The 25,466-nt window shown below is 39.4% G+C and overlaps 1 protein-coding gene across 2 annotated transcripts in view; it reads left to right on the top strand.

Moving 5' to 3' along the window:
* The window catches only part of RTF2 (replication termination factor 2), a 43,876-nt gene extending 29,346 nt beyond the window's left edge, over window positions 1-14,530 (top strand). For both annotated transcript variants that reach the window (XM_082491273.1, XM_082491272.1), the window contains 4 exons: window positions 6,002-6,115; window positions 9,195-9,249; window positions 9,330-9,422; window positions 11,951-14,530. In XM_082491273.1, coding sequence (XP_082347399.1) covers window positions 6,002-6,115; window positions 9,195-9,249; window positions 9,330-9,422; window positions 11,951-12,135 — 447 coding nt within the window. In that variant the 3' untranslated portion in view covers window positions 12,136-14,530. The remainder of the gene's footprint in view (window positions 1-6,001; window positions 6,116-9,194; window positions 9,250-9,329; window positions 9,423-11,950) is intronic.
* The last annotated feature ends 10,936 nt before the right edge of the window (window positions 14,531-25,466 follow it).

The raw sequence follows: 25,466 nt of genomic DNA on the forward strand, positions 1-25,466 counted from the left end.
AAGAGCAAGATGTCGTGCTGTTGAGAAGATCCACTGTCCAGGCATAACCCAATCTATGCCTATCGCGCCTTTTAGTTTCGTTATGTAAGAGTGCCATTATAGGCATTTATTCTTACTAGAATGTCTCTCTGAAACTCAACCTTTTCTATGTAATGGGTAGGTTTTCTAAATCTGGTGGATGAAGTTGTCTTAATTTTCAGAAGTGCCGAGAGCAGTGTTTGACATTCTTCAAAATGTCCCTACCTATATGTAGGGATTTTTCGAGCACCTTTGTGGCTGCTTTTATGGATATTACTTAATGGAAAATTGTTGTTATAAGCCTAAGCTCTTCCATCTCAATTAAAAAGGTAAACTCTAGAGAAAAGTGTAATTATATCTACACCTGGAAATAAGCCTGTGAAATATCATCTCAAAGACACCATTAGCTGTATGCTTTGCTCTGCATTTCATAGTAACATATCATTTTACATGTCGCTGTTTCTTCATACTATAGGATTTTGGACTGCAGCATTGCACCTCTAAATATTCTATTTTGTCTTTACTCTTTGTATTTGCTTAATATTGATGTTTAGATAAAATTTAGTTGTATGACTTCATAATTCAGTGAAACGAATGACTTTGGAGTACTTCAACTTCTAATAAAATGGTGAAAAGGCATTAACTCCTTATTTTCAAATCTTTTTATGTCTGTTTTTTGTCTGAAAGGTGTTTATGCAGGTATTACTGTAGACATTTTATAAGCAAGTGAATACTGATTCAGTCCTCTTAAAAATTTGATGTCAAAATTAGTGCCTTTAACTGCTTTTTACTTTGCTTTGCTTTTTGCTTAAGCCTGGAGTAAGTATGCTGAGTCTGCTTCTGTGTTATGACACGCATCAAGTAAAAGAAGAAATGTCTTCATCAAACCCAATTAATACTGCCTTAGAAATTCTAAAGCATTCTTACTTTAAAATACTGCATCAATATTTACTGATAAATATTAAACAGATTTATGGAAGCTTACCTGTTCATCTTTGCTAATTTTTTTTTTTTTTTCTTGCATAGTGTATTTGACCTCAACAATTTAAAACAAATACTATGAAAGCTATTTAAACTACAGCCCTATAACTTAAATTGCTTGCAACACAGCATAACAAGTATTCATAAGTATTGTGATTTTTGTGATACAAACAACACTAGTAGTAGTGACCTCCACCCTACTGTACGTCTATGACAAAGTAACAAAAAACCCACAACCTTATTACCCTTATTGCAGATTTGAGTGTTTTTTTGTGAAATAGTCTTTCTGAAGTGAAAATATTTGTCACTTTACAAAGATTAAAATGTATTGTGTTTTAATAAGGGAAAAGCAAAAGCCTGAAGTCCTACAATCTAATGTATTCAGTCTTACCTTGTACAAAATTAGCCAGGAGACGGCAGCATAATAAAAATAAATAGAGAGTCCCATTGTCCTTCAGCAGAATTCAGCCAGCATTCTTCATTCTGTCGCTTGTGTAGAAATCTCGCGTAAGTGAAAGGGGTTAAACATTAACGTGAATGTTTTCATTTAAGACTTCATCTGGCTTCCCGCAATGCTTAGCATATTTATTCTGCAGTAATGCTGTTTAGCTTCAGAAACGTCCTCTGCTTCACAATAATGAGAGAAAACTTGAGCTTGTCCAAATTTCTATTGCCACTCTTTCTGAGACAGCCTTTAAAGGATTGAAATCAGACTTTCGAATACGTTTGCTGATGATTATAAATAGTATTGCTTTACCTCAGAGGCTTTAACCTCTGCACTGCTGACAGAGCATGCTGGATGATGAGAACTGGAAAGGAAACCAACCCTCTCCTCCTCCTCCTCCTCCTCCTCCCCCGGTTCTTAACTGTTTCCCTGCTGAAACTTTCCAATTTGTAGCAAATAAGTGTAGCAAAGAGTTGCCTCTGGTAATTTCTAGTAGCTGGAAGCTTAAAAGATAATAAAGGAAATATCTCCTTCCAAAACTGAATGTTTATTGTGTTGCTACGTTTGTAAAGGTTCTCGTGGTTTTTAATAAGTGAAAAGTTAACATCTTAAATCTACTGGAATTAGGAAGCTTTGGGGTTCTACAAACAAGTAAGAAGGCTGGTGTATTTTGGACACGTTCAGATAAAAATAGCATTGTGGTCAAAAAGAAATGGAGAGAAAACCTCGAAGTAAATTAAGGCACAGCTGCAGGTATGGCAGATACAAAATTATCATTGACTTTAAGGGAAGCTCTGTAAATACAAGCTTCTGCTTGGACAGTATTTTTGTAGTAGGTGCTACAACTTCTGAGTGAAAGTTCGCGTTCTGTGAATTAGTATGTAGAAGATTTTCCACTCTTCCCAAGTTATCATTTACTCTTTGCCCCAGTGTATTTCCAAGTAGGGTGGCAATGTCAAAAATTGTGTTAATCAAATCTTATACCGCTGATCTTCTAATGACTAAACCTCTAGAAGAGTATCTCTCTTAAAATATGTTTTTAGGTAATTGTTACAAGAGACAATAATCTTTAATACGTGAGCTTGTGTGTCTGGTAAATGAACGGTGATATGGTCCTTGAACAGGATGTTTGGTCAATCCTCTTTCCAAATACTACCCTGTTTAAAGAGGGACAGTCAGGTTGCAGTTATACATGTTCCATAACCTGGTGAGAATTGTTTTGGAAAAGTATTCATCTCTTTATTCATTTCCTAGTAATGGTCATATTTAGGAGGACTGCAGGAGTTAACTTACTGTTTGTAATTAGGGAAAGAGGTTTTCGGTTTCTTATAAGACTGTAGCATTGATGTAAGCATTTAGATATGGAAACGTATTTGCCTGTTGTTTATTTGTATTAAGGCTGGAGTAATCATGGATGGAACTACATCTTAGGTACTGTATTTAAAAAAAAAACCAACCAAAACACTGTCACAAGTAGTTTACAGCAAGAAATAAGGCACGACCATTGTCTTATGTAGCTGAAACTTAAGAAGAAACTGTGAACTTTAGAATTCAGGAAATCATTTTAAACTAAGATTTCATTATTACTAAAAAACCACTTCTATTTTATTCTATGAGAAAGGTAAACTATCCTACCATATTAAAATTACTTGAAATTTGAAAGGTATTCATTATTTGAAAAGGTAATTTTGCTATTTCTTTTATGAGTTTAAGTTTAAAAGATTATGCCTAAGCTAATGTCTTATGATTTTAAGTCTTCGGGTTGGTTTGGGGCTTGTTTTTTGTAAAGTTGATTTTTGAGTGTGTGAGTATATGTGTATATACACATGGGATATGTAGGGTATGTAAATTTATGGGTATCAGACTTTGAAGACTTTTTGATCATGCTTGCATACCCTTTAAGAAATTCCTTGGTTCAGGCATGTTAAACTATTTAGATATAAATAGTTTGAACGTGCTTTTATAATTGAACCCTGAAAGGGCTTTTAGACAAAGATCATGCTGCTTGTCCCGCATCTCCTTCAGTTAACATCCCACTCTTCAATTACAGATTGAATCTTGCATTCAGATCTGCAAGCTGCTGTTCTAATGCTTTTGTCCATTTCAGAATCGTTTTCAAGTTAAATCTCACTTAGGAAAGTCTTCTGTTCAGGGTGCTGCAAAAACATCAAGGAATTACAGCAAGTACCTTCATATGTATTTAAAGTCCCAATATAAACAAGGTACAGCAAGGGGGACCCTGTGATATCATAAACCAAACATCTGCCCCAGAAGACCTTAATCTGAAGAAACAATCTTTCTGAGTTTGCAAACCTATCATTTCTTTCTGCTTTCCATCTCAGCATTTCAAAACATTGAGAGAAAAATCTTTTCTTTTTTTGCATGAGGGGATAGTGAGCTTTTTAAAAAATCAAAATTAAAGCTTTGCATCCAACAGTACAGACAATTAAAAATGGTTGACGCACATGTATGGTGCAACAACAAATTGTACCTACTGGAGTTAGTGAAACCTGGGAAGGTGGAGTTGGTTCTATGCCTACAACTTGCTGTACTTAAAGTATGTTTAGAAGGGTTTGGTCTCTGTAATATAATCTGGCTGTTGTCATGGCAAAAAATATCCGTTTCAGTGAATGGAAAGAGGACGCTGTCTGTATTTCCCAGTTTCTTGTAAATGCTTTTCATTTTATAACAGTTCCACCTGTGTTTTCTGGATGGAATCCTGGATTTGCTTACTTTTTCAAAATGCAACATTTACGGAAATTAGAGTCCTTTGACATAAACTTGTACTTGGAGGAAATTTCCACTTACTTTTGTATGCTTAACAGAATATGTTTAAAAAAAAAATACTGCAGAAATTACTTTTTACATCAGTAGCCTGTAGGAGGGTGCTCATCTTTCATGCTGTATTCGGAAAACACCCCACGAGAAATGAATGTGTAGGGCTGCTTTAGAATCAAGACAGCTGCCAATTGCTCCTACCTCAGTGTGAAGACTGATTGTCTGTCCAGATTTTCTAGACTTCTCACTCCCAAGTGTCTGCAATCGTACCAAGCGGGTATTTCTAACACTAGCTCATTGAGTAGCAATGGAAAAATTTGGGCTTCTCACCCGTGTCTTGTGTGTGACTTATTATTCTGCCTGGCTTACTTAATATGCATCTGTCTAACCCTTGCTTCTCCTTCATAATATCTCTGACCACTTGTATTCAGATTCATTTTTTAAACTGTGTTCATCGCTTTAGCAGACTGTAGTCAAAGTACTGTCCATATGTCCTTTCATTTGTTTAATGCCTACTGCAAATACATGAGTAACCTTTCTAAACCTTTGTTTAGAAAACAGAAGAGTAATGACAGAGGCAGGATTATAAACTAATCTTGCAGATTAACAGAAAGCTTCTGGATTTAACGAAATAACAACAACAACAAAAAAGTAAATTGAGATCTTATAAAAGAAAACATCATAGTCAATGTGCTGGCTTCACCAGATGATTGAAATTGTGCGCAGTGAAACATCTGTGTCTTCAACCAGAAAACAAATGTGGAATTACATGAAGCACATTACGTGCATTATCCAGATTCATTTATGAATGTACTTTGAAACTTGTTAGTGTTTAATAAATCAGATGAAGGATGATGAGAAGGGCAAGGCTGGGTTAATGAATAATGCTGCTTTTATGACCCCTTTTTATCCCCATAGAATAATAATATAAGAAAAAGAAAACAAAAAAATCCAAACAAAGCAAGTTTTCCTGTCCCGGGTGCTGCCTCTTCTACACATAGAGGAATAACACCTTTGGTGGTGTTCCTAGTCAGTGTAAAGGAACTGCTCCTATCAGTTGTTGTTTCTTGAATTACTGAGTTGAAAGACAAATTCTAGAGCAGAGTTGCATAATGCTTAGATTAAAAAAAATTAGAAAGTACTTTAGTGTTTTGGTTTTTAGCTATGGGGTTCAGAAAATTGAGTAGATTCTAGTTAAGACTACTTTGTTTAATCTAGTCACTGCACATTTTATGCTAGTAAAACAGGGAACCAGTGAACAGAAAATACATAATGGAACCTTTTCTTTTAAGAAAAAAAAAAATCATTTAAAAGCATTGTTTATAAGGGACTGATAGTGAAATAAATATGCAATTTCCATAGCCCTATTACATGGAATAAGGCTTTGAAGCAGAACAAAATATTTTCATATTTCTGAAAATCTTTTATAATTTGCTGTGCAGATTGATATGTGAGCTGCTTTTAAATGTGGTTATCAAAAGTCCACAATTCACTAGTAAGGTGAGTATTTATTCCTCTTTCTGTGAAGAGGTATGCTGCCAATCAGTATTATTTTGCTCAGTGGTAAAAACAACCGAGATTTTTCCCTTTGGCATTTTAGGTGAGAAGATGTATTAGACTGTATTAAAAGAGAAAGAACTATTGGAAAAGGCACAGCGGCAAGTGGAAGGATTGGAGAGCTCCTTGGAGAGCTTAAGCACAGTATATTCTAACAAAGGTTCAAGAGTATAAAGGTCTTGAAAGAAATACTAGTTTTGTCCTTTTCTTTTTGCCTTGAAGTGTGCTGTTCCCTTTCAAGAGGAAGATGTGATTATCCTTAATGGTAATAAAGAAGATGTGGAAGTATTGAAGAAAAGAATGGAGGATAGAAGACTTAAAAGTAAACTAGAAAAGGTAATCTTTTTATACATTGCTTAAAACAAAATCGGAAGAATTCTTGTCTGTAATGCAATCTGCTCTTAGATCACCTGGCTTTGTCTGCTAACCTTTATGCAGACTGAGGATTTACTCAGTAAGCTGTGTTGTACTTCGGTGCTACTTTTGAAAGTAATGAGATTGTGTGCATATTTTGCAAATAGCATATTGAAGTTAGTATGTACTGAAACTTTCTTTTTACTAGCCGGCAACGCGTAGTGCTCTGAAAATCACAGAATTCAATGCTATGTGTAAAATAGACAGTGTGCCAGCTATACTTTAGGTTTTTCTTGAAACTAAGAGCTTGTATTAGTTACTTCCAGTAATGAGCAAAATCTTCCCTGTATTTCATATGGTAGTTCCTGATGGCAGGCTATTGGTTTTTTGATATCTAAGTATCCTCTACTGGCTGCTGTCAGAAACACAGTATCGGCTTATGTACATTCCTGGTCTGATTCTGTAAGACCACTGTTTGGAAATTTTGTCCTGTTTTATGGTTCTTAGAGTCTTGAGTGATTACTGGCGATGCTACTTCCCACCATACTGTTGAGGTCTTTGCATTTTTGGGGTTTTTTTTTGTCTGATCAGGCAAAATGCCATGGAAATAAAGTCATTGCAGCTCTACTATATACTCTACTGTATACTACTACTCTGTGAAGTAGTAGTTGTTCTCTGGTACTGTACTGTCAAATAACAGTTCTGCACATGGGACTTTTTTCAGCATTGGTATTTTTTTCTGAACTGGCATTGCTATTCTGGAGGATGACAAAGCAAGCAAAAACTTTAGTGTTGACTCATTGCAGAGTGCAGACAGATTTAGTTGAATCTCAAGAGCATGAATCATCATTGTCTGACACTTCAGCAATTGAGACTTTAGATGGAGGTTGATCATCTTCACCCCTGTTACTGTGCTTGATTTCTGTCTGGCTGTAAGATTAGATGGCATACAAATGTTTTCCGAGATTCTTTTGAAACAAATACTTGTTTACTTACCAGCAAGCATATGATTCCTTCTCATCATAGGGTCTTTATTCATCTGCGCCAACGCAGCATCATTGGGCCTGGGCAGTAAAAAAAAAAAAAGGCTGGTTACCCATAGAAATCCTGCTGTTCTGTTTCTGCTCTGTTCATAGCCTCTCCACTCTGTGTCCTATGGCTTCTGGTGTAGGAGCAGTACTGTAAATCTTATGTTGTTTCATTAGATTTTTTTTTTTTTCAGTACTTTATAATTAAACATTTGAAAGAATTTTAAAGATAATTTGATGATAGAATATTGCAGATCTCAGTAGTTGAGTAATCAGCCCCCAAAATAGTGGTCACTTGTACTCGATTTTCAGTAAGAAGGTGGCCCTAAGAAAGCATTTATAGCTTTGGTTCAAATAATTTGGAGTAGTCTGAAAGCTGGTGCTGTCTCCAACTTCTGCGCAATAAAGAAGTAGTACCTGAGTGTGCTGACCACTTCTGTCTCTTACGGTGTCAGCACAGTTATTTGTGGTGGCAGACAAAAGGAAATCGTGCTTTGGTCTTTGGGCTCTATATGCCTTAGGTGCATATGCAAATATTTTTTTGTTTGTTTAGTGGAGACTTATATTACAGGCAGGTACAGTATTTGCAAATTTCTCAGTATGTCTCACATTTCATCCTCGAGTTCTGATGTTTTGCAATACTGCCTTGCTGATCGTTTTGCAGCTAGAACTAGTCTTCTCTGCTGTCGCTGGCACCATTTGCTCTAATCTGAGATCTTTGAGCCTCAGTCCCCAGTATCAGAAGACAGTTTCTAGTTTGGGGTCTGTTGACACTGCTGTTAAGACCTCTTCCTCAGTTCCTTCTTTCAGCTAGCAGAGCAGTCTCAGTGGACCTACTGTATTTGGAGCAGGAAGCACAAAGCACAAGGAAGACACAGCTAGCACTAGTACAAAAATTATTCAAGCTCAATTATGTTATAAGTGCCCATGATGAAATATGTATAATATATATTTATTATGTATAATATATATGCATACATATATTTACAAACATCTCAGAACTCAGATGCCAGGTATTGGGAGGTAACTTTTTTCACCCATAATAGCAAAGGTGGAAGCACACTGAAAAGAGGTTTTGTCATGTACACTGAAGGACACCAGGAGACTGACGGCTGCTTTTAGACTAGTAACCCTCTGCCACCACCTACTGGCTGAGCTTTGCAGCAACGTGTGGTACAGCATTTTATTCCTCGGGATTAATCGTATGCCTGACAGCATGGGTTCTTCTAATTTTCATAACACAAGTAAATATATTTATTTTCTTTGACTTTGTGTCGCTTTCGTGAAATATGTACACCATTCTGAATGTATACAGATTCATCTCTTACGATAATAACGCCAATGGCTCTTTTAATACATCATTCTTTTTCAGCTTGGCATTTATATAATCAAAGCCAGTAATGGGATTTTTGTTGCTGTTGTTTGTTTTTTTGTGTTTTTTAATCTGGCAAAACATAAATTAACTTGGAAAATCTGGTCCACAGATGCTTTTAAAAAATTCAGATTAACTATTTGCATCTTTTCTTCCAAAAGAATTCTGCAAGAAGGGGCCTGGTTATTGAAAGTTACCCAGGAGGGATTTTTAATTAAATAAATAAAATTAAGTGGATATGAGATGCAGAAATACTCTGAAATTTTTATTGAAAAACATCTTTATCGATTACAGATAACAGATTACAGATAACTGTGTCTTGTTTAATGTCGTACAATTTACTGTTCTGCCATGTGGGTTCAGAGTATCAGAGTACCTTAATGATAATAGCACCCACACACACCCCCTGCAAGGTATACAAACCAAAATACCATATCCAGACGGATTAGTTTCGGCCTGCGTGATATTCTTTGAGGTTGCCGAGGTTGTTATTTTTCCATATAGAAATAATACCAAAGGTGTGGAGCAGTATTGTGAAAAGGAGAGTTCCACTGTGTAAGACCTAAAAATGTACTAAATGGAATGGTGTGTCTATCAAATACAAGTTGGGAATTGTATATCCTTTCAGTACATTACCAGATTTCTGCTTGTGTTGTTTCAGAAATCAAAGAAATGTAAGTCAGCCGAATCAGCTTCTCGGCAAGATACCGCTGAAGGTAATGTCACAGCTAAAATTATGTGTAGCCTTCTGAGTTACGAAGCAGATTCATGATTTCATATTTTTTTTCTTTCATAGATTCTCCAGGTCCATCAAAGGCTAAGAATGGAAAGGATTGTATCAATTCCAGTTCCGGGGAAAAGAGGCAGATTATCTTCACCAAAAGTTCAGGTTGGTGTGAAATGTGAAAAACATGAACAAATTGTTCGGCTTTGAAAAATGTTGTAGGAGAGATCCTTCTCTGGCTATTTTGTACCACAGTTTTCAGAAGCTACCCTTCTACTTCTTTTTATTACCTTTCTCAGTAATAAAAGGTCAGCTCCTGTCGTGAAGGGAGCCATAATGTCGTGGGTCACTGTTTCAAAGAACACCCTCTTTCAAAAGTCTGTCCTAAAAGTCTGCCTTCCCAAGCTGGAGTAGGAAGCTGCCTCATGAACATGCACACAGCTCCTTATTCAATAGAAGCTGTAGTCAATTTCACTTTTTCTTAATACAGAGCTTTGTTTTAGAATCTGCAAACTCTACAAAACTGACTCTGCAGAAAGTGTGCAAGGGCTTTTGTTTACCCATTTTTCTTTATTCTGCCCAGTTTACCTTTGTCCCGTCTGCTGTCCATCCTCCTATACTTTGAGTAAATAATCCAGAGTAGGGACTGACTTCTTGTTATACTTTCACAAAATACCTAAAACAACAGGGTCTTTGCTCATGCTTGTGACTGGCAAGTGCTGTAGTGATGCAGATCACCACATTGCATTTTTTTTCACCGTGAAACAAGCCAGATCTGCTTGTTTATGTCATTCCAATATTGCTGTGCTTTAAGTTGGTGGGAACCAACTGGAATGAATGAGATTATTCACACAGTGATATAGCCAAGGGTTTGGTGTATCTGTTTTATTGGCTAGGAGGCTGTCCTGGTTTGAGGTAAAACAACCAATTTGTGAGGAAGAATAGTAGTTGTTTTCCTGAAGTGCAAGTGGTCAAAAAATCTGCTATGGCAGTTTGTTTTTATTAAGTGTATTTAAATTTCCCAGGCTGATGACTTTGACTTTTAGTCCTCCAGTTTAGCTGCTAATGTGCTGCATGTCACTGGGAGCAGTGGAATATAACTTCACAATGTAGTGATGTAGCTACAGTAGTCCCACAGCTATGAGTAAACTTGGCAGCCCTTTAGTCCAAAGGATGGTGCCCTCTCTTTATGTAATATATATTATTTTATTTAATGTCTCCAATTCATACTGATGTTTTCACACAGAACTATAAGAATTGGTACATTTTTAAAGTCAGTCTGAGGTTTCTGTGTGAAGTATTCAATCGTCTACAGTACAGCCACAGAAAAAGTCAGTATCATTTGTATGAAGAATCTGAGAACAGTTAAATGAGGAGCTGTAGATAAACTATGTGAGAAGCTGGGAGAATTTCCATCAGGAATGCCTTACCTGCCCCCTACTGTCTGTTTTTATGAAGGGTAGACTTTTAAAAATATTTCATTCCAGATGATTATAATTGCTCTTGGATGGTCAAGAACCTAGTAATTCTAATAATGTTTGATGTATTTTTCTTCTCCAAGAGTGTAAAAGAAAAAATATGTCCTTTGAAATGTCAGGTCATTGGTTTATGTTTCTGGCAGCGGTTATATTGACCAGCAAGAGATTAAGAGGAGAGAGGGAAGATAAAGGAAAATCCATGGACTGAGGAATGCCAGTAGCATAAGAATTAATTTGTGAACATGGCACCCTAAGGTTTCTGGACTTGCGGCATACATATTCATTCTTTCAAATCCAGTGTTTGGTAATTCTTTCCAGACAACTATTGGTGGCATTAAAAGCGTCATTCTCCAAATATAAAAAGAGTCTGATCTATGATGATTTAGGAACGCACATATAATTCCTGTAACTACATGCAGATATCAGTTAAGTGTGCTTTGAGACAGGCTCCCTACTGACTATTTACATGCTGTTGTGCCTAAATTAAACTAAATATGCAGGGTTTCTGTAGACTTCTATGTATTCATTTCTTGGCCCAAGAGACTTGGCACATGCTTTTTAAAATACTGTTCTTCAACTTTGGAGAAGATTATATAGTTGTTAAGAAAGAGCTGGGGGGAGTGCAAGGGTGTTGTAGCAGTAGATATAATACACCAAGAGAGATGGTATCGGAAACAGAGGGACGGGCATTTTCCTATCCCAAATATAAAATGATGCAGACCATTGTTATTGGTTATAAAGAACTTTGCAAAGAATAAAGGGAGGAGATAGATTCCCTGGGGACAGCATGTCACAAGTTTAGCTTTTGTCATTTGATAGCTAATTTCTAAACAATACTTCAGGGTGGTGGAATACTTTCATGTTTCTTTTTTAAGAATAGAGTTCAGAGCCATTTTTCACTGAGAGGACTAAATGTTGTCAATACTGAATTACAGTGCAAGGGGTTTACACAAATAGGAGAGAATTCCTCTCTCTCCAAGATTTCTAAACGCATTTTGAGCATAAATTCTAAAAGCTAGAAATGTGTTTGCTGTTAGGAACATGTTTGTTGTTGAGTACAATTATGGGATATATTTGTGATATTCCTGAAAAAATGTATGTATTTCATCTCTGTACACATTATGTTTTAAGTACTTTTTTCCCATCTTTATTTAAATACTTTTATCAATTGTAAGCTGTTATGCATGCTTCATTCTATCCCTTTTTCTCTATCAGATAATGGAAATTCATCTGTACCAGGAAAAGTCAATAAGGCGGCTTCTACTGCTACAAAGAGATCCATTGCAGACAGCGAGGAGAAATCTGAGGCATACAAATCTATTTTTACATCACACAGCTCAGCAAAACGTTCAAAGGAAGAGTGTTCCAATTGGATTACTCACACAGCATACTATTTCTGAAACAATGATGAGCCTGATTGTAACATTCATTACTGCTTTCCTTTCCTCAGGCTTTTTCTGTACAACTTTGATACAGAACTTTTGTTGTAATCTGATGTTATCTGGAATTACTCAGTTTGTAAGTTGTTTATAAACTTGTGAATAGCTAATGACCTTGTGTGACATGCAACTTCTGCTAAATAAGAACTAGATCACCAGAATCCATGTTGTATCAGCAGACCTCATTCCATAATGATGGATTATTTGCAGAAAAATTTTCTTTTCTTCTCCCAGTTGGATGCTGTCATTCTTAGTCATGCTAGTGTTCTCAGTAGCAGGAGTGAAGGTAGAAGGATCTGCCTACTGTCCTCTTCTTTTGATATTTGCCACAACTGTTATTTTCAGTTTTCAATGTATTAGTACAGAAATTCAAACTTTTTGAAACTTTCTGACAGTAAAAAGAGCAATAATGCTTTTCTTTTGTACTAGCTAACTGGGCCCTCAGTAGAACTAGGTTCTGTAGGTATTTTCAAGTAATTTACCTTTTGATGGAATATATGAAAGCATAGTCTTGAAAATGTTTGTACAACATTCTTACAGTATATATTGCTGTAGCCTGTTTTTAATAACAGGGTATTCACTTGTAAATCGTTATCTATAAAGATGAGCCTGTAATAGTAAGGCTGTTTTTTTCCCAAAAAGGTTTTGGGGGTCTTCTTTGGGAGGGGGTGGGGGGTGTGTTTTAAAGTTAGATGTATCAGGTGTGAGCTTGCTTTCTTTTGTCAGAGGATTAGAATACAGTGGAACAAAAGTATGAGTTTTCTTACTTTGCTGCTGAAACAGTAAGGTTCTGTGTACGTCTCCGAGGAGCAATTTGACGTTTTGAATTCAGCAGTTTACATGAAAATACAAGCCTTTGCATAGGGTCAGAGAAAAACCTGTGTATTGACCTAATAGGAGCAGGCAGATCTTAACTGGCTTTTTAGGGAGAAAGGATTGGGCACCAGTGTCATGCAAGACAAACCCATCGGTGGCTGATGGAGGGAACCCTTTTCGAGGCTGGCGTTGGCTTCTGAGAATGTTTCTCTTTCGCTTTGCAGGCAACTCAGATGTGCTGCTTTCACAGCATCTGCAGCACACATTGTTTTATTTTCTGACATAAAATTTCTAACAGCGAGCAACTGTTTGACTGTTAATTGCTTGTTACAGAAAGATGCTAAGCATAGTATGTCATTCAGTTGTGCTTTTATATTTATGCTTTTTATTCCCGTGACACTGATTTAAATAAAACTTACCGTTGTCATATGACCATAACACTTCATGTTCAGTTGAACAGATACACAAGTGCTTATTTTGTCAGTGTCAGAACAGAATAACTTTTGATGTGTTTTCCTTTGGCCCTTTTATTCTTAGCTTTTTTCCAAGCATGGGAATCCTTTTAAAATGTTAATGTTCCATAGCAATGATTTAGTGACTGAATATTTGAATCCAATAATACCTACATGAAATGACCAGAGGGAGGGATGGAAGCTTTTTGCCTTCCTCTCTTCCTCTTTTAAAATTAAAATACGCTTTTATAATCTTGGCACAAACTAACCAGAATAGAAATGCAGAAAGTAGGAGGCTTTTAAAACCACTGCATGATGTTGCGTTGTTACCTTTGTGTGTGAAAATGATTAATTATCCTCATAATTTATTTTTAAAAGTGTCCCCATTTATAATTGGCAGTAGTTAATTGGAGATTCAGGTGCTGTGTTTATATTTGCATAGGTGGTCTCCATTATTCAAGCACGTTGAATGAAACTGCTAGGATTTTATTATTATTTTGATAGGTATAATTAAAAATTGGCTTGTTGTAGAATTTATATGGTGGTAAGCATTTTTGTTTTCCAAAGATGTGAAAGCATATATACATCACATCAAACAGTTTGAGGTTTACTTGAACTTCCAGGAAGCCCTCAGCCACGTTTTGTATGTATGTCTAGTGATCAGCTTTGTTCTCCCCATTCTGTATTCTTCTCCTCTGCATTATTACCCTTTATTATTTGTTAGTTACAGATAATGAAATTACTGCACAAAAAGATATACTATAGTAGGCCCTTTATTTGCAGTCTAATTCTGTTTTGACAATACATGTTAAAGCCTTATTAGTATTTTATAGGAGTGCATTTTTCTTTTATTTAAATCAGTTATAAATCCTAAAGGGAATTAACTTAATGCTCTTGATTTAGATATTACTTTGCTAACAAATATGAGAAAACGTAATGAGCAGTTTTGCTTCCCTTTTCTTGATAATATGTTAGGCAAAGTCCAACCTGCTGACTTGGCAACAGGCTATTCTGCTCATTGGGGCATAATAGTGACTTCTTTTTTTCCATCTGACCTGCTCATCTATTAAAATAAGTTCATGACTACCTTGATTTGGTTAATGTATGGATTCTTCGTATACACTGGGGTTTATTATCTGGAATTGATAGTTTGTGCTATCCCATTTAGCTAGGATTTTGCTTAGTCGTTTACCATCCTGACTTTGTGGATAGAGTTCTTACAATGTTTATGGTTTATAGGAGTGTTGTCAGTGACTGATTAGGTCTTTTCCTTCCCTTTACAAAAAACAGCTGTGAAGGAATGTGATATATTGTTGGCATGTGATGCAATTCATCGCCACAATTGACTTTTGTTAACGTAAAATAGAGGAGTAAAAAACTGACACTTCTGTTGTTGGCAGGCTGGGTGAGGCAGTTGAGACTGGAACGTTGACTTGGCAAGTTTTAATAGATTCAAGCAAATAGTTTGCTGGAGGATGTTTGCTTTGTTGTGGTTTGCTTTTTGTGGGGGAGGGCAATTTATTTTTCTTTTAATGTAGGTGAATTTGAATGTTGGTGAAAGTTGAAGACTGCAGAAGTCTTAGACTCTGAAACCTATATTTTTTGAGATGCCACATAAGTCTCCCACAGCATTTAATCCATGTGTCTCTGTTCTGGGGAGTTCACAGAACAGTTAGTTCTGTTTCCATGATGTTCAAGCCTTGGCCTCTCTTCTGAAGAGCTTAAAAAGGATCCAATTAGTGTCAGTTGTATAATAGGGGGATTTTTTTTTTTTGTGATGTGGAACCTGCCCACTGGGAACTGGACTGAAATTCAACAACTTCCTTCACACAGCCCAGTAATCAAATGCTCGTCGTGAAACATGGTCCAGATATGCACTAGGGAAAAGGGAGGAGGACTTGGGGGTGTTGGTGGATGAAAAGCTAGACGTGCCCTCGGCACAAGAGAGACGTGGACCTGTTGGAGGGGGTCCAGAGGAGGCCACGAAGATGCTCCGAGGGCTGGAGCCCCTCTGCTGTGAGCACAGGCGGAGAGTTGAGGGTGTTCAGCCTGGAGAAGAGAAGGCTCCGGGGAGACCTGACTGCGGCCTTTCGGTACTTACAGGGGGCCTACAGGAAGGATGGGGACAGGCTTTTTAGCAGGGCTTGTTGCGATAGAACAAGGGGTGATGGCTTTAATCTAAAAGAGGGTAGATTTAGGAAGAAATTTTCTACAATGAGGGTGGTGAAACACTGGGACTGGTTGTCCTAGAGAGGTGGTCACTGCCCCATCCCAGGAAACATTCCAGGTCAGGTTGAACAGGGCTCTGAGCAACCTGATCTGGCCGAAGATGTCCCTACTCGTTGCAGGGGGTTCAAGTAGATGAACTTTAAAGGTCCCTTCCCACCCAAACCGTACTCTGATTCTATGACTGTAAAGCTCTATGTCCTGATGTACAGTCCTGTGAGCTGTCTCGTTCTGCACACTTGCAGAGCATTCAGTCCTTTCAATATTGGTACCTCTAAAACTGAAAACCTGAGGGTGTTCACGCATTCAGACCCAGAGGAGATCAGCCTGATATCAGTGTTCAGTACTGCAGCTTAATTCCCTACTTACACCAAATTGGGTGTGATATTTCATGCTGTTTCACAGGATATCCTGTAAACTACCTCTTCCCCTTGTCCCTGACGAGCCTTAACAGCATCTGTAGCCTCAGATGCTGTGGAGCAGCTATTGTGCCCTTCTGCAGCTGATGACCAACGTGTGCTCGCCTGTGCCATGGGCTGATCTGTGAAGAGGACCGGAGGTGCTGACACTGTGGCTTTTTGTCTTCATGGAGGACAGTGAACCTCGAACCTTGCAGGCAAAACATCCCGGAGCTGACAAGGTGGGTTTGGGGTGGATTGCTCTTTCCTGGCTCCCACATGCTGCAGTAAGAGGTGACTTTCCTCCTTTACTCCCTAACCTCCAGTACCTCCCTTCTTTGCATGTAGCTGTTAGAGGTCATATTTTTCTGGAAGACCTCTAAGAACAGCGTGTCTACAGGGTTTTTATATCTCTGTGATTCTTAATTGTAACTAAACAATGATTTATAGTGTTGCTGATACAAGTGAGGGTTTAGCAGCCTTGATTCTCTAGAAAATTAGACTAAAATCCTTCAGAAAAGCAGCAGCACCCCCAAAAGCCATGGGGAAGGTAGAGTTGAAGAGGAGGAACATGTAGTATCTGTTCTGGAAAGACTGAAATTTAGTGACATCCTGCTGATAAAACTCTGTCGTTAGTGAACAGTAAGCTTCCAGGGACAGAGTTCATTCTGTAGGGATACGTTAAATTTTATTTCCCTTGACTATTTTTTTAGAAGTAATTGTAGAAGTATCATCTCTCTAATGGGAATAAAGTTCGAGAAGCATACAGTGGGAAAATGCGTGCAGTTTGCTAGGATGGTTGGGAGATTTTATTGGAATCTCAGAACTTCTGTGCTTCAGTCTCCAACTTCTATGCCATGAGATCATCACATGCCTGTCAAATTGACCGAAGAAAGCTTAAAGTTCCCTTTAAAACATGATGCTTGTTAGATTAAAATATTTCTTATTCATGTCCTATTCTTAGCGAAACTGAACGAACACAATTGTCTTTAAGTGTCCTGTCCTGCTTGCTTTGCAGCCTAGACGCCAGTTGCAGTTGGTATATTTTGCTCAAGATTCAGAACTGTGGTGACCCTGCCAAATAGTTTCTTAGTTGCATTTAAAAATAAAAGGGCTGTTTATACATTACAATCCACAGAGGGTCTGAAATCAGTGTGTCCTAAGATGAATACAAATCATAGACAAAAAGTGTTTTGTTGGAAGGCTTCGCAAATATGGAACTGATTACGGCTAGACAGCGCAGATTTCCTTCTGTAAGATGGAACTGATATAATTCCTTCCTGACAGCTAGAAGTTATAATTGAGTTGGGTTTTTTCTGTGTTTTAAACCTTACCAACCTTCAAAATGAGCAAGAGGGATGGAATCCTAATCCATCTGCAATTGATGGGAATTCTGCCTGTAAACCAGGATTTTAATCTAAATAGCCATCCAACTGCCCGGTTACTGTGGAGGTACTGCTAACAATTTCATAGCTGTGGTTTTGTCGAGCATTTAACTTCATGCGGATTAAAATATCTCTAACAGGTCAGTGACAGAATTCAATTTGTAAATTGACTACAGATCTTTTTGGGGGAAGAACCGATTTCACTATGACATTGAGTAAAATGAAATTCTCTTTTTGAAATGTTGCCCAAACAGCTCTTTGTAACGCATCCAGCAGGACTCAACCTTTGTGTTGTATTCGTGACATCTTTAAGAGGTTTTCTCAAAAGTTAAGGGTGTGAGTTGGTGTAAAACAACCCCTTTCCCTTGTAGAAGCATTCATCTGTCAGATCGCATCATTACTCTCTTCACCCAGTTTTTCCCTTGTTTCCTTCTCACTTGCCTCCTTCATTTCTGCTGCTTGCAGAAATAAGACAGTGCTTTGCTTGATGACGATGAGGAGGAGAGCGGGGAACAGGGAAAGGTCGGGGTGATGGGTGCTCTGGTTTTGCAGCCCTGCTTGCTCTTTGGGGCTGATTTGCATTTGTTACGTAGCCAGAGATGCTGCTTCACCCAGCTGAACTTTCTCCGTCTTCCAGGCCACCTCCTGAATTTGGTGGCCGTTTGAGTCAGGATAGGTCGGTAGCTTATCACTGCACAGATGAGTTATTTTGTTCTCTGTGTGGCGGTTTTTGAAGAGCAGGGTTGTATCCACAGGGGAGAACATCAAAATGTTCAGTCTCTTTCCATCTTACTGGTAAGAAGGCGTTTCCCTTGTCCTTCCGTGTTCTTGGATGGATGTCCGATTTTTCACTCCTCTCTCTCCCATGTAAGTTATTTTCCCACTGTATGAGAATGTCTTAAGACTTAATTATTACGTTTTGGGGGCAGAAGATGTCCATATCAGGGTACGGTGTAATTTGTAAACAGAAGACAAGGAATGCTTTTCCATGGGCTGTAAAAGGCTGACTTGACTCTGGAAAAAAAATATGCTGTTAGCCTAAAATGGAAACAATTTGTCAGTGTACGTTTTCCTAACAGTCGTGAATGTCACATTTTTATGCCATGAGTTTCCTCTTTTGTAATTAAAAGTAATTCTGAGGAATCACCTAATATCCACTTCGCAGTGATAAGTGGGGTTTGCCCTATTAGCATGGAAAGGGCGGCATTGAGCGGGATGGGCGTAGCATTCTTCAACTTGCCTACAAAGCTAAAGAAATGCAAAGCAGCTCATTGCTCAATTATGCTGACTTTAGCAACTAGGTAGGACAAATTAAAAAAAGAAAAAGGGAATATCTAGTCTCAACCTGGGTATTTAATGGGTCCCAAAATGTGCTGAACTCTTTAGTCTAAATGGGCTCTTTAGTGTGGTGTCAAATAAGTTAAAAAGCAAGGGAGCTTTGCAAAGCTTCCTTCATTGTTTAAACTTGTTTAACTCATGTTAAGGCTAATGTACATTTATTCAGACTGACAAAGTGCTGAATTTACACAACAGGGATAGTAATAATTAGGTCAGATACTTTTTAAATGGCGATGGGGGGGGTGGGAATACTCGACTCTCTTATGCTTATGAATAGAAATGATTATTAGCAGTGGCTGAGGCCAACCGCAGTACCTGCAGACGCTCTTCTCACCCCCACCGATTGCCCTTCCCGCTCCCCGCCTGGCTGCTCCGGCCCCCTCCCGCCAGCCAGGTTTGCAGTGTCTGCTGCTTGTGAGGACATGGTATGTTCCTACTGTGATGTGTATTTTTAGTAAGGCCGTAACTGTCCCTTGAAGCTGGCTCTCCTCCTCCCTCCTGGGATCTGATTGAAACCAATAAATTACACTAACACAGACGAAAACCGAGTCATTAAAACTGCGTTGTCTGTTCAAGCTTGCGAAGTCGAACTCTAATCTTTCACAGTGTCCGTTTAAGACTACTTCTCATATGTTTATTGTAAATGTTTCCCTTAACTATGAACATCCCTACGGTTTGGAGGTGAGATGAGGTGTCTGCATCTTCCACCTTTCCCGGAGACACTCGGTGGTGGTGACTCCTAGGACAGAATCCTGGATTAGTTAGTCCATGGAGCTGATCCAGCACAGCAGGATTTGTTTCTCCAAGAACGTTTTTTCTTGGCTTTGCTAATATTTGAACAAGCACTCTTGTTTAATTCAGCGAAACAGAATCTGCTTGCATTTGAATTGCGGTCAGCAGCGGGCATGCTGGGCTGGTTGGATCTCTTAAGCTGTAGCCATTTACTTCCCCATTGAGATTTAAGCTACTCATAGCTCATTTGGTTTGCATGTTTCCATTCTTTAAGGAATCATTAAACAGTCTCCAACGCACCCGTCGGACCGGCTGCAGCGGCGGCCGCGCAGGGCAGGGGCGACAGGCAGCACCAGCCTGGCGCTCCGGTGTTTGAAAACCGCAGGCGAGAGCCGGAATTGGACTGAATGGGTGAAGATTTAGTCACACATACCCCAACTACCTGAGAACAAGTACCTGTGAATGGGTACGAGGGTGCGCTGCCGGCGAACGCGCTCCCCAAAGCGGTGAGCGGGCGCTGGGGCATCCGGAGGAGCATCCCCGGGTGGGAGAGGTGGTGCTGTTAAGCGCGTCTGCTTCGAACCGAAGAGCGATTGCTGAGCTGAAACCGCAGCAGGTTGGGTCATTGAAAGGAATCTATTCCTTAAGACTTCCCCCCTCCCGCCCGCCTTTGGCTTTGCGCCAAAATTCCGCCGCGGCGGCACACGGGCTGCACTTGGCCACGTTATCCATGTGGTGGCACCAAAAGTCCAGCCCAGGGGAAGGCTGGGGTCGACTCCGGTACTTGCCGAGCTGCGGGAGGACGGAAGCCTGAGGACAGAGGCAGCCCAGCCCAGCCGTGTGACATCCCCGCAAAGCCAAAGCTGAACTTCTTCCCTTCTAGACGTTCTTGTTGGCTTTCGCTGCTGCCCAAAGTTTCTGAAACTCTCTAACTGTGCTGTAAGTCATCTCTATTTTTCAAGCTTAATAAATGGCTATAGATAACAACAGCGTTGCTAAAGCTTTCCCTTCTGTCACCCGCAGAAATGTGCACTGATTTCCTCTAATGCCGTGTAACAAGAAGTAGAGGATGCTCCAGCATTGCGCGGGGTCCGGAGCGCAGCAGGAGCTGCTGGGGGTGATGTGGGGAGCACAGAAGTTTGCTGTAGTGGCTGCCCTGAAGAATCTGTGATCACAGGGGAAAAGCTTCTGTCTCTATTGTCCTTTCCTTCTTCCCTAGCTGTTTTCATACTTACATAGCTTCTAAGCTCTTAATATCAGGGAACGCATCGTAATTATGAGAGGATAAATACTAACAGTAGTAGAGAGACGGACCGCAAAAAGGGGGAAAACATCTCTAGAGGCAGAAGACGGCAGGGAAACAGTGCCTGCCTTTTAATAGGATGACTCTCAAGTGAAAACAGCAGGGTTCAATTGACTGTTTAATACACTGATTTTACAAAGAGACTTGGTCAGAAAATAGAGGATTTATTCCACAGAAAATTCGAGTGCTTCAGAGCTTGTTTCCATTCCAGATCAGAATGAAGAGCACAAACTATTCCCTGAAGTTCTATAAAATATTGTTTTGGGATAGATGAGCTGGGCCCATTGCCTGCGTTGTTCCACCTATGTTCACATATTTTCTCTCTTAAAAACAAGCAACTCGCAGAATTAACATTGAGTGTATCTTAAAGTTGAAATGAAATAAAATACTTGGTTCTGTCACCCCTTAAAAACCCTGGAAATAGCTGCGCGTTTGGGACTTAGACCCTATTTTCTGGCATCTGTATTACATTGAAACTTTTTCAGCAGCTCTCCTTGCAATATTTAGCACTCCACATTTGAGTTGGAGAGATCTCCAAGTCAAGTTGCCCGTAGTTGGAATTTTAAAAACAAAAGAGGGAAAGAAAAACTTGTCTTCTATTTTAGGGTCTTGCAGTACTGGAAATGCAAACACTGCAGAGTGAATATTTAACTAGTGCATGAGAATCTAAAAAAGTGTAAAGCAAATGCAATGCAGCAGTCTATTCGCCTTGTTCAACTAGAGCAGCATTAAGACATTAAAAATAGATTTGCAGATTTCATAATGTGATTGCAACATTCACACAGGTTGGGATTTTTAATTTAACTTTGAACTGGATAATGCAGATTGCATGGAGACCAGAATGGACTATATTCTAATGGGAGAATTTGCCTTATGCAGGATTAACATATCAAAGGCAGAGAAGGATTTTTTGAGAAGATGGCACAACAATCTGGCTTGCTCACAAGGTTGACATCCTACTAAAGCTGTTGGCATCAGCGTATGGTTTCAGACTGTTTCAGGCAGTAGGGCATTAGGGAGGCACTTGCTCTGCTTTTATCATGTTCCTTCCTGTTGGCCACACACAATACAACCAGTCATGGTACAGTCTGGTAAATTGGGCTTCTGTCTTCTCTTGGCCTTAGAGGTCAGAGCAAAGGGCCTTCTGCGAAGCGGTGGCACAGCACCATCCTGGAAGGGCAGTGCACTCTAGCAGCATGCTCTCCTGCTGGAAGTCACGTTGGCACTGAAAGCGGATTGCATTTTTGCTGGGACTGCCCATACCTCTCACAGCCAGTGGTGATTAGCTTCCCATCGTATAGGTTGTTTTGTGTTCACTAGAGCTAAAGACATTTGCATCTGGAAGCAATACTTGATGTGAACCCTCTGGTATTTGAGTACATGTTATCGGTTTGCTTTGGAAATGGGTTTCAGTTGAGTTGATTTAGCAGTAAAGGAAGAGAGTGTGTTTCTCTTGGAGATGAGGAGCACTTGTGGCTCTGGTAGAGGTGCTGCAGAGTCAGGGCAGTTCCAGGTCAAACTTTGGGAAGTTTGAAGAATTTGCTGTTACCAGGAGAAACTGGGCTGTGTCTGTGAGATATTTCAGCACTCAGCACTGTGTTACTTTAAAAAAAAAAAATTAAAAACTAAGAAAAGACTGTGGTTTAGCTTTTGACTGGGTGAATGAGTAGATGTCATCCTCTTGTTTCTTCCCTAACAGCTGCCGTCATGCTCTGACTCAGGTGTAGTTGATAATGTTGGTTCAAATGCTAGTCTAAATAATATTGCCGGAAAAGGAATTCAAGGCAGGTTAGGTATTCAAAGAATTTGTGTCACTAAGATAGTTGCAGTACAGATTTTGGAAGTACAGTGGAAAAGATGAAGAGCAGAATGGGCATAGGCAGGTCGTTAGGAGCAGCAGCCGGTGTGGTGGAGGGACAGCCGACGTTGCTGTCAGTTTACCTCTGAGCTGGATACTTCTCTTGGGGATACATTTATCAGCACAGCTGTGCCAGAGATGGGCTACTGCTCCACTGCCACACAACAAGAATAACGAAATCCTTTGCTGTTTCATTCCAGCAGGATCAGACAAACTACCACCACCTGTACTTAGAAAGGCAGAACACAACTCCAAGTCCCCTGTACTTGCGAATGTGTAATTTTGAAGGTGCTGTGTCTGTCACACGCTATTTTGCACCCCAATACAAGGACATCAGATGCGATTATACCACCTGCTACCTCCTAAGAAAGTATATTCGTGGGCCCAGCCCCTATCCATACTGTAGCAGTATGTCTTATTGTGAAAATCCCCCTCTGAGATATATCTCTTTGATAAAAGGTTCTCCACAACAGCTGAACGCGTCGGTATCACATTAGTTAGCTCCTTCCTGGCAGAAGTGGAGGGAGAGTATTTGCAAGTATCAATAGCCCTATATCCCTCTGCACAACGACACCGCAACCCTCCGCTGGGGTGGTAAGCGTTGCCTGCCTTTCTAGGATGGTGGCATTTCATGATCACAGGGATTATCTTTGTTCTTCAGCAATGTCAGAAAATGGTCCATATGAAAACAACTGAGTGATGGGATGAACAAAAGGAATTATGAAAACTATATAATTTCGTCTGAGAACTCTGATGCCTTCTGGGAAGTATCGTATAATACCCAGCATGAAATATCCCATCAAACACGGACAGCACAGACATGGAGCAATGTTGAGCAAGAAGTTTGACCAGAGCACCGATTATTGATTTCAAAACATCCCAGTGCTATGTGGCCACAACAATCCGAGGCAGAATTTGAATAGTCAGAGAGAATCAAAGCGGTGCAGACACACTGCTCTCACGACGACTGTTGAAGATCACTTAATGCAGATATGCAACAGCTGCAGCAATTTTCATGCAGAGACATGCCTGTATATTTCATTTAAGTATAGGCACCGGCACTCGCAGGGGAAGGAATTCTGTCGGAAAGTAGTAGTGAGCCTTCTGCATCTGGAACAGGAATTCATATTGAAACGTATCAAAAGTGAAGGAGTGGTGAGCAGCTTCAGTGCAGCAACTTGGGGAGTAACAGCACAAGTTGAGGACTATGAATTGGGCTATCTCTTTACATCTTCAGAAACTAAAAATTAGGTTATTTATAGGCTTGTGTTGCTGCTCTCCGTGTGATAGTTGTCCTGAGGATAAGGATGCTGCGATTTGCCGGAGCGCAAATTAAGCCATTGCTTTTACGCTTGGCCTTTTCTTGTAATCTACGCTGCTGCTTCCCAGCCAGCTACAGCAGCCTCTGGGGGTTCCTGGGCTATTTCCAAGGCACTCGTGCATGATAACAAAGAAAAATAAACTTATATTTACTGTATGGTGATCCCTAGCATCTGCTGGAAAGTGTCTGGAGATCACCAACATTTAAAGATGCTGAGAACCGGCCTCCATTAGTACTTAGTCAGATGCACCAAAACCAGCAAATATCTATTTGTGTGTTCCAGAAGGAGTTTGAACGGCTGTTCGAAGGGCACAGACTATTCTCCAGTGTGAGTCATTTTTAACACCAAAATGTTGGATTTTGATGGCACAGCAAAACTGTCAAGAAACAGATTATGCCACAGAATACATCCGAAATGTCACTTTGAAAGTCACCGCGTTTTTAGGTGATCCCTTTGCCTTGTTTTTTCTGAGTCGGAAGCCATCTGGCTGAGGAATCTGGTCTGTCTTCCAATGACATTGACTGGGGCTGGGGTCCACCAGTATGTTGGGTAAAAGTCATGATAGTATTTACAATTAAAACTTGCTGATTTGATCTTCTCGTCTTTTAAAGTTACACTGTATTTAATGGCAGGTCTTTTTTTCTGAAATGAAGTTTCAAATTTATCTGAAACACAGCAGCAAGTGCTTGAGAAATAGGTTCATTCCTCTCTGTTAGCTCCGGGTTCAAGATTTGGAGATTATTGAAACTGTTTTCCACTAATTCAGCTTGGAGCATTCCTGTAGGGTTTTTTAACCTCTGAGGATGTTTCATCAGCAGGTATCGCAATAGTCTGCAATGCCTTTTTCTCCTTTTGGGCAAAAATTAAATATGAATTTATAACACGATTGCATTAAGATTTTGGAACTGTGCTGCAAAAACTAATCAATGTTGCTGCCGTCTTACTTGCCTTCAGGTTGCAGGCAAATAACACCCCCTTGATATAGTTAAACTTCCCATAGCAAGCTTGGGTGATATACTGAGCTCCAGTGTATTTTTATTAAGCTTCTCCGAAACGATTTTCAAAGGCTACAAACCTAGGCTTAGCGAGCTGCAGAGTTTAATGGAGCCAAACTGTTACCCGTAGTCTTTAAAGAACATGCTGTAACCTTTTTGCTAAACAATCTGCTCTGCTGTTACCAAGTTTTACCCAATATTCAAATGAAACTTATTCCTTTTCAACCTTTGCCAAGCTGAGGTTATTAAGAAAGAGATACAAATTAAAAGGATTAAAAATGCAGCTCTAATTAAACACATATGAGCAGTTAAGAGCCGGCTCTGCCCTGGTTATCTGTGCACATAGAAATATCACACACAACTTAAAGCAGCCATAGCCTCCGTAAAGTGCTTGCTAAAGGCACCACCAATCAGTGTAATAATATGCTAGAGCTTTTTCTATGTCGGTCCTAAAATGTTGTTAAAAA

Source organism: Vanellus vanellus (genome assembly GCF_965231255.1).
Source record: "Vanellus vanellus genome assembly, chromosome: 15".
Taxonomy (NCBI): Eukaryota; Metazoa; Chordata; class Aves; order Charadriiformes; family Charadriidae; genus Vanellus; species Vanellus vanellus.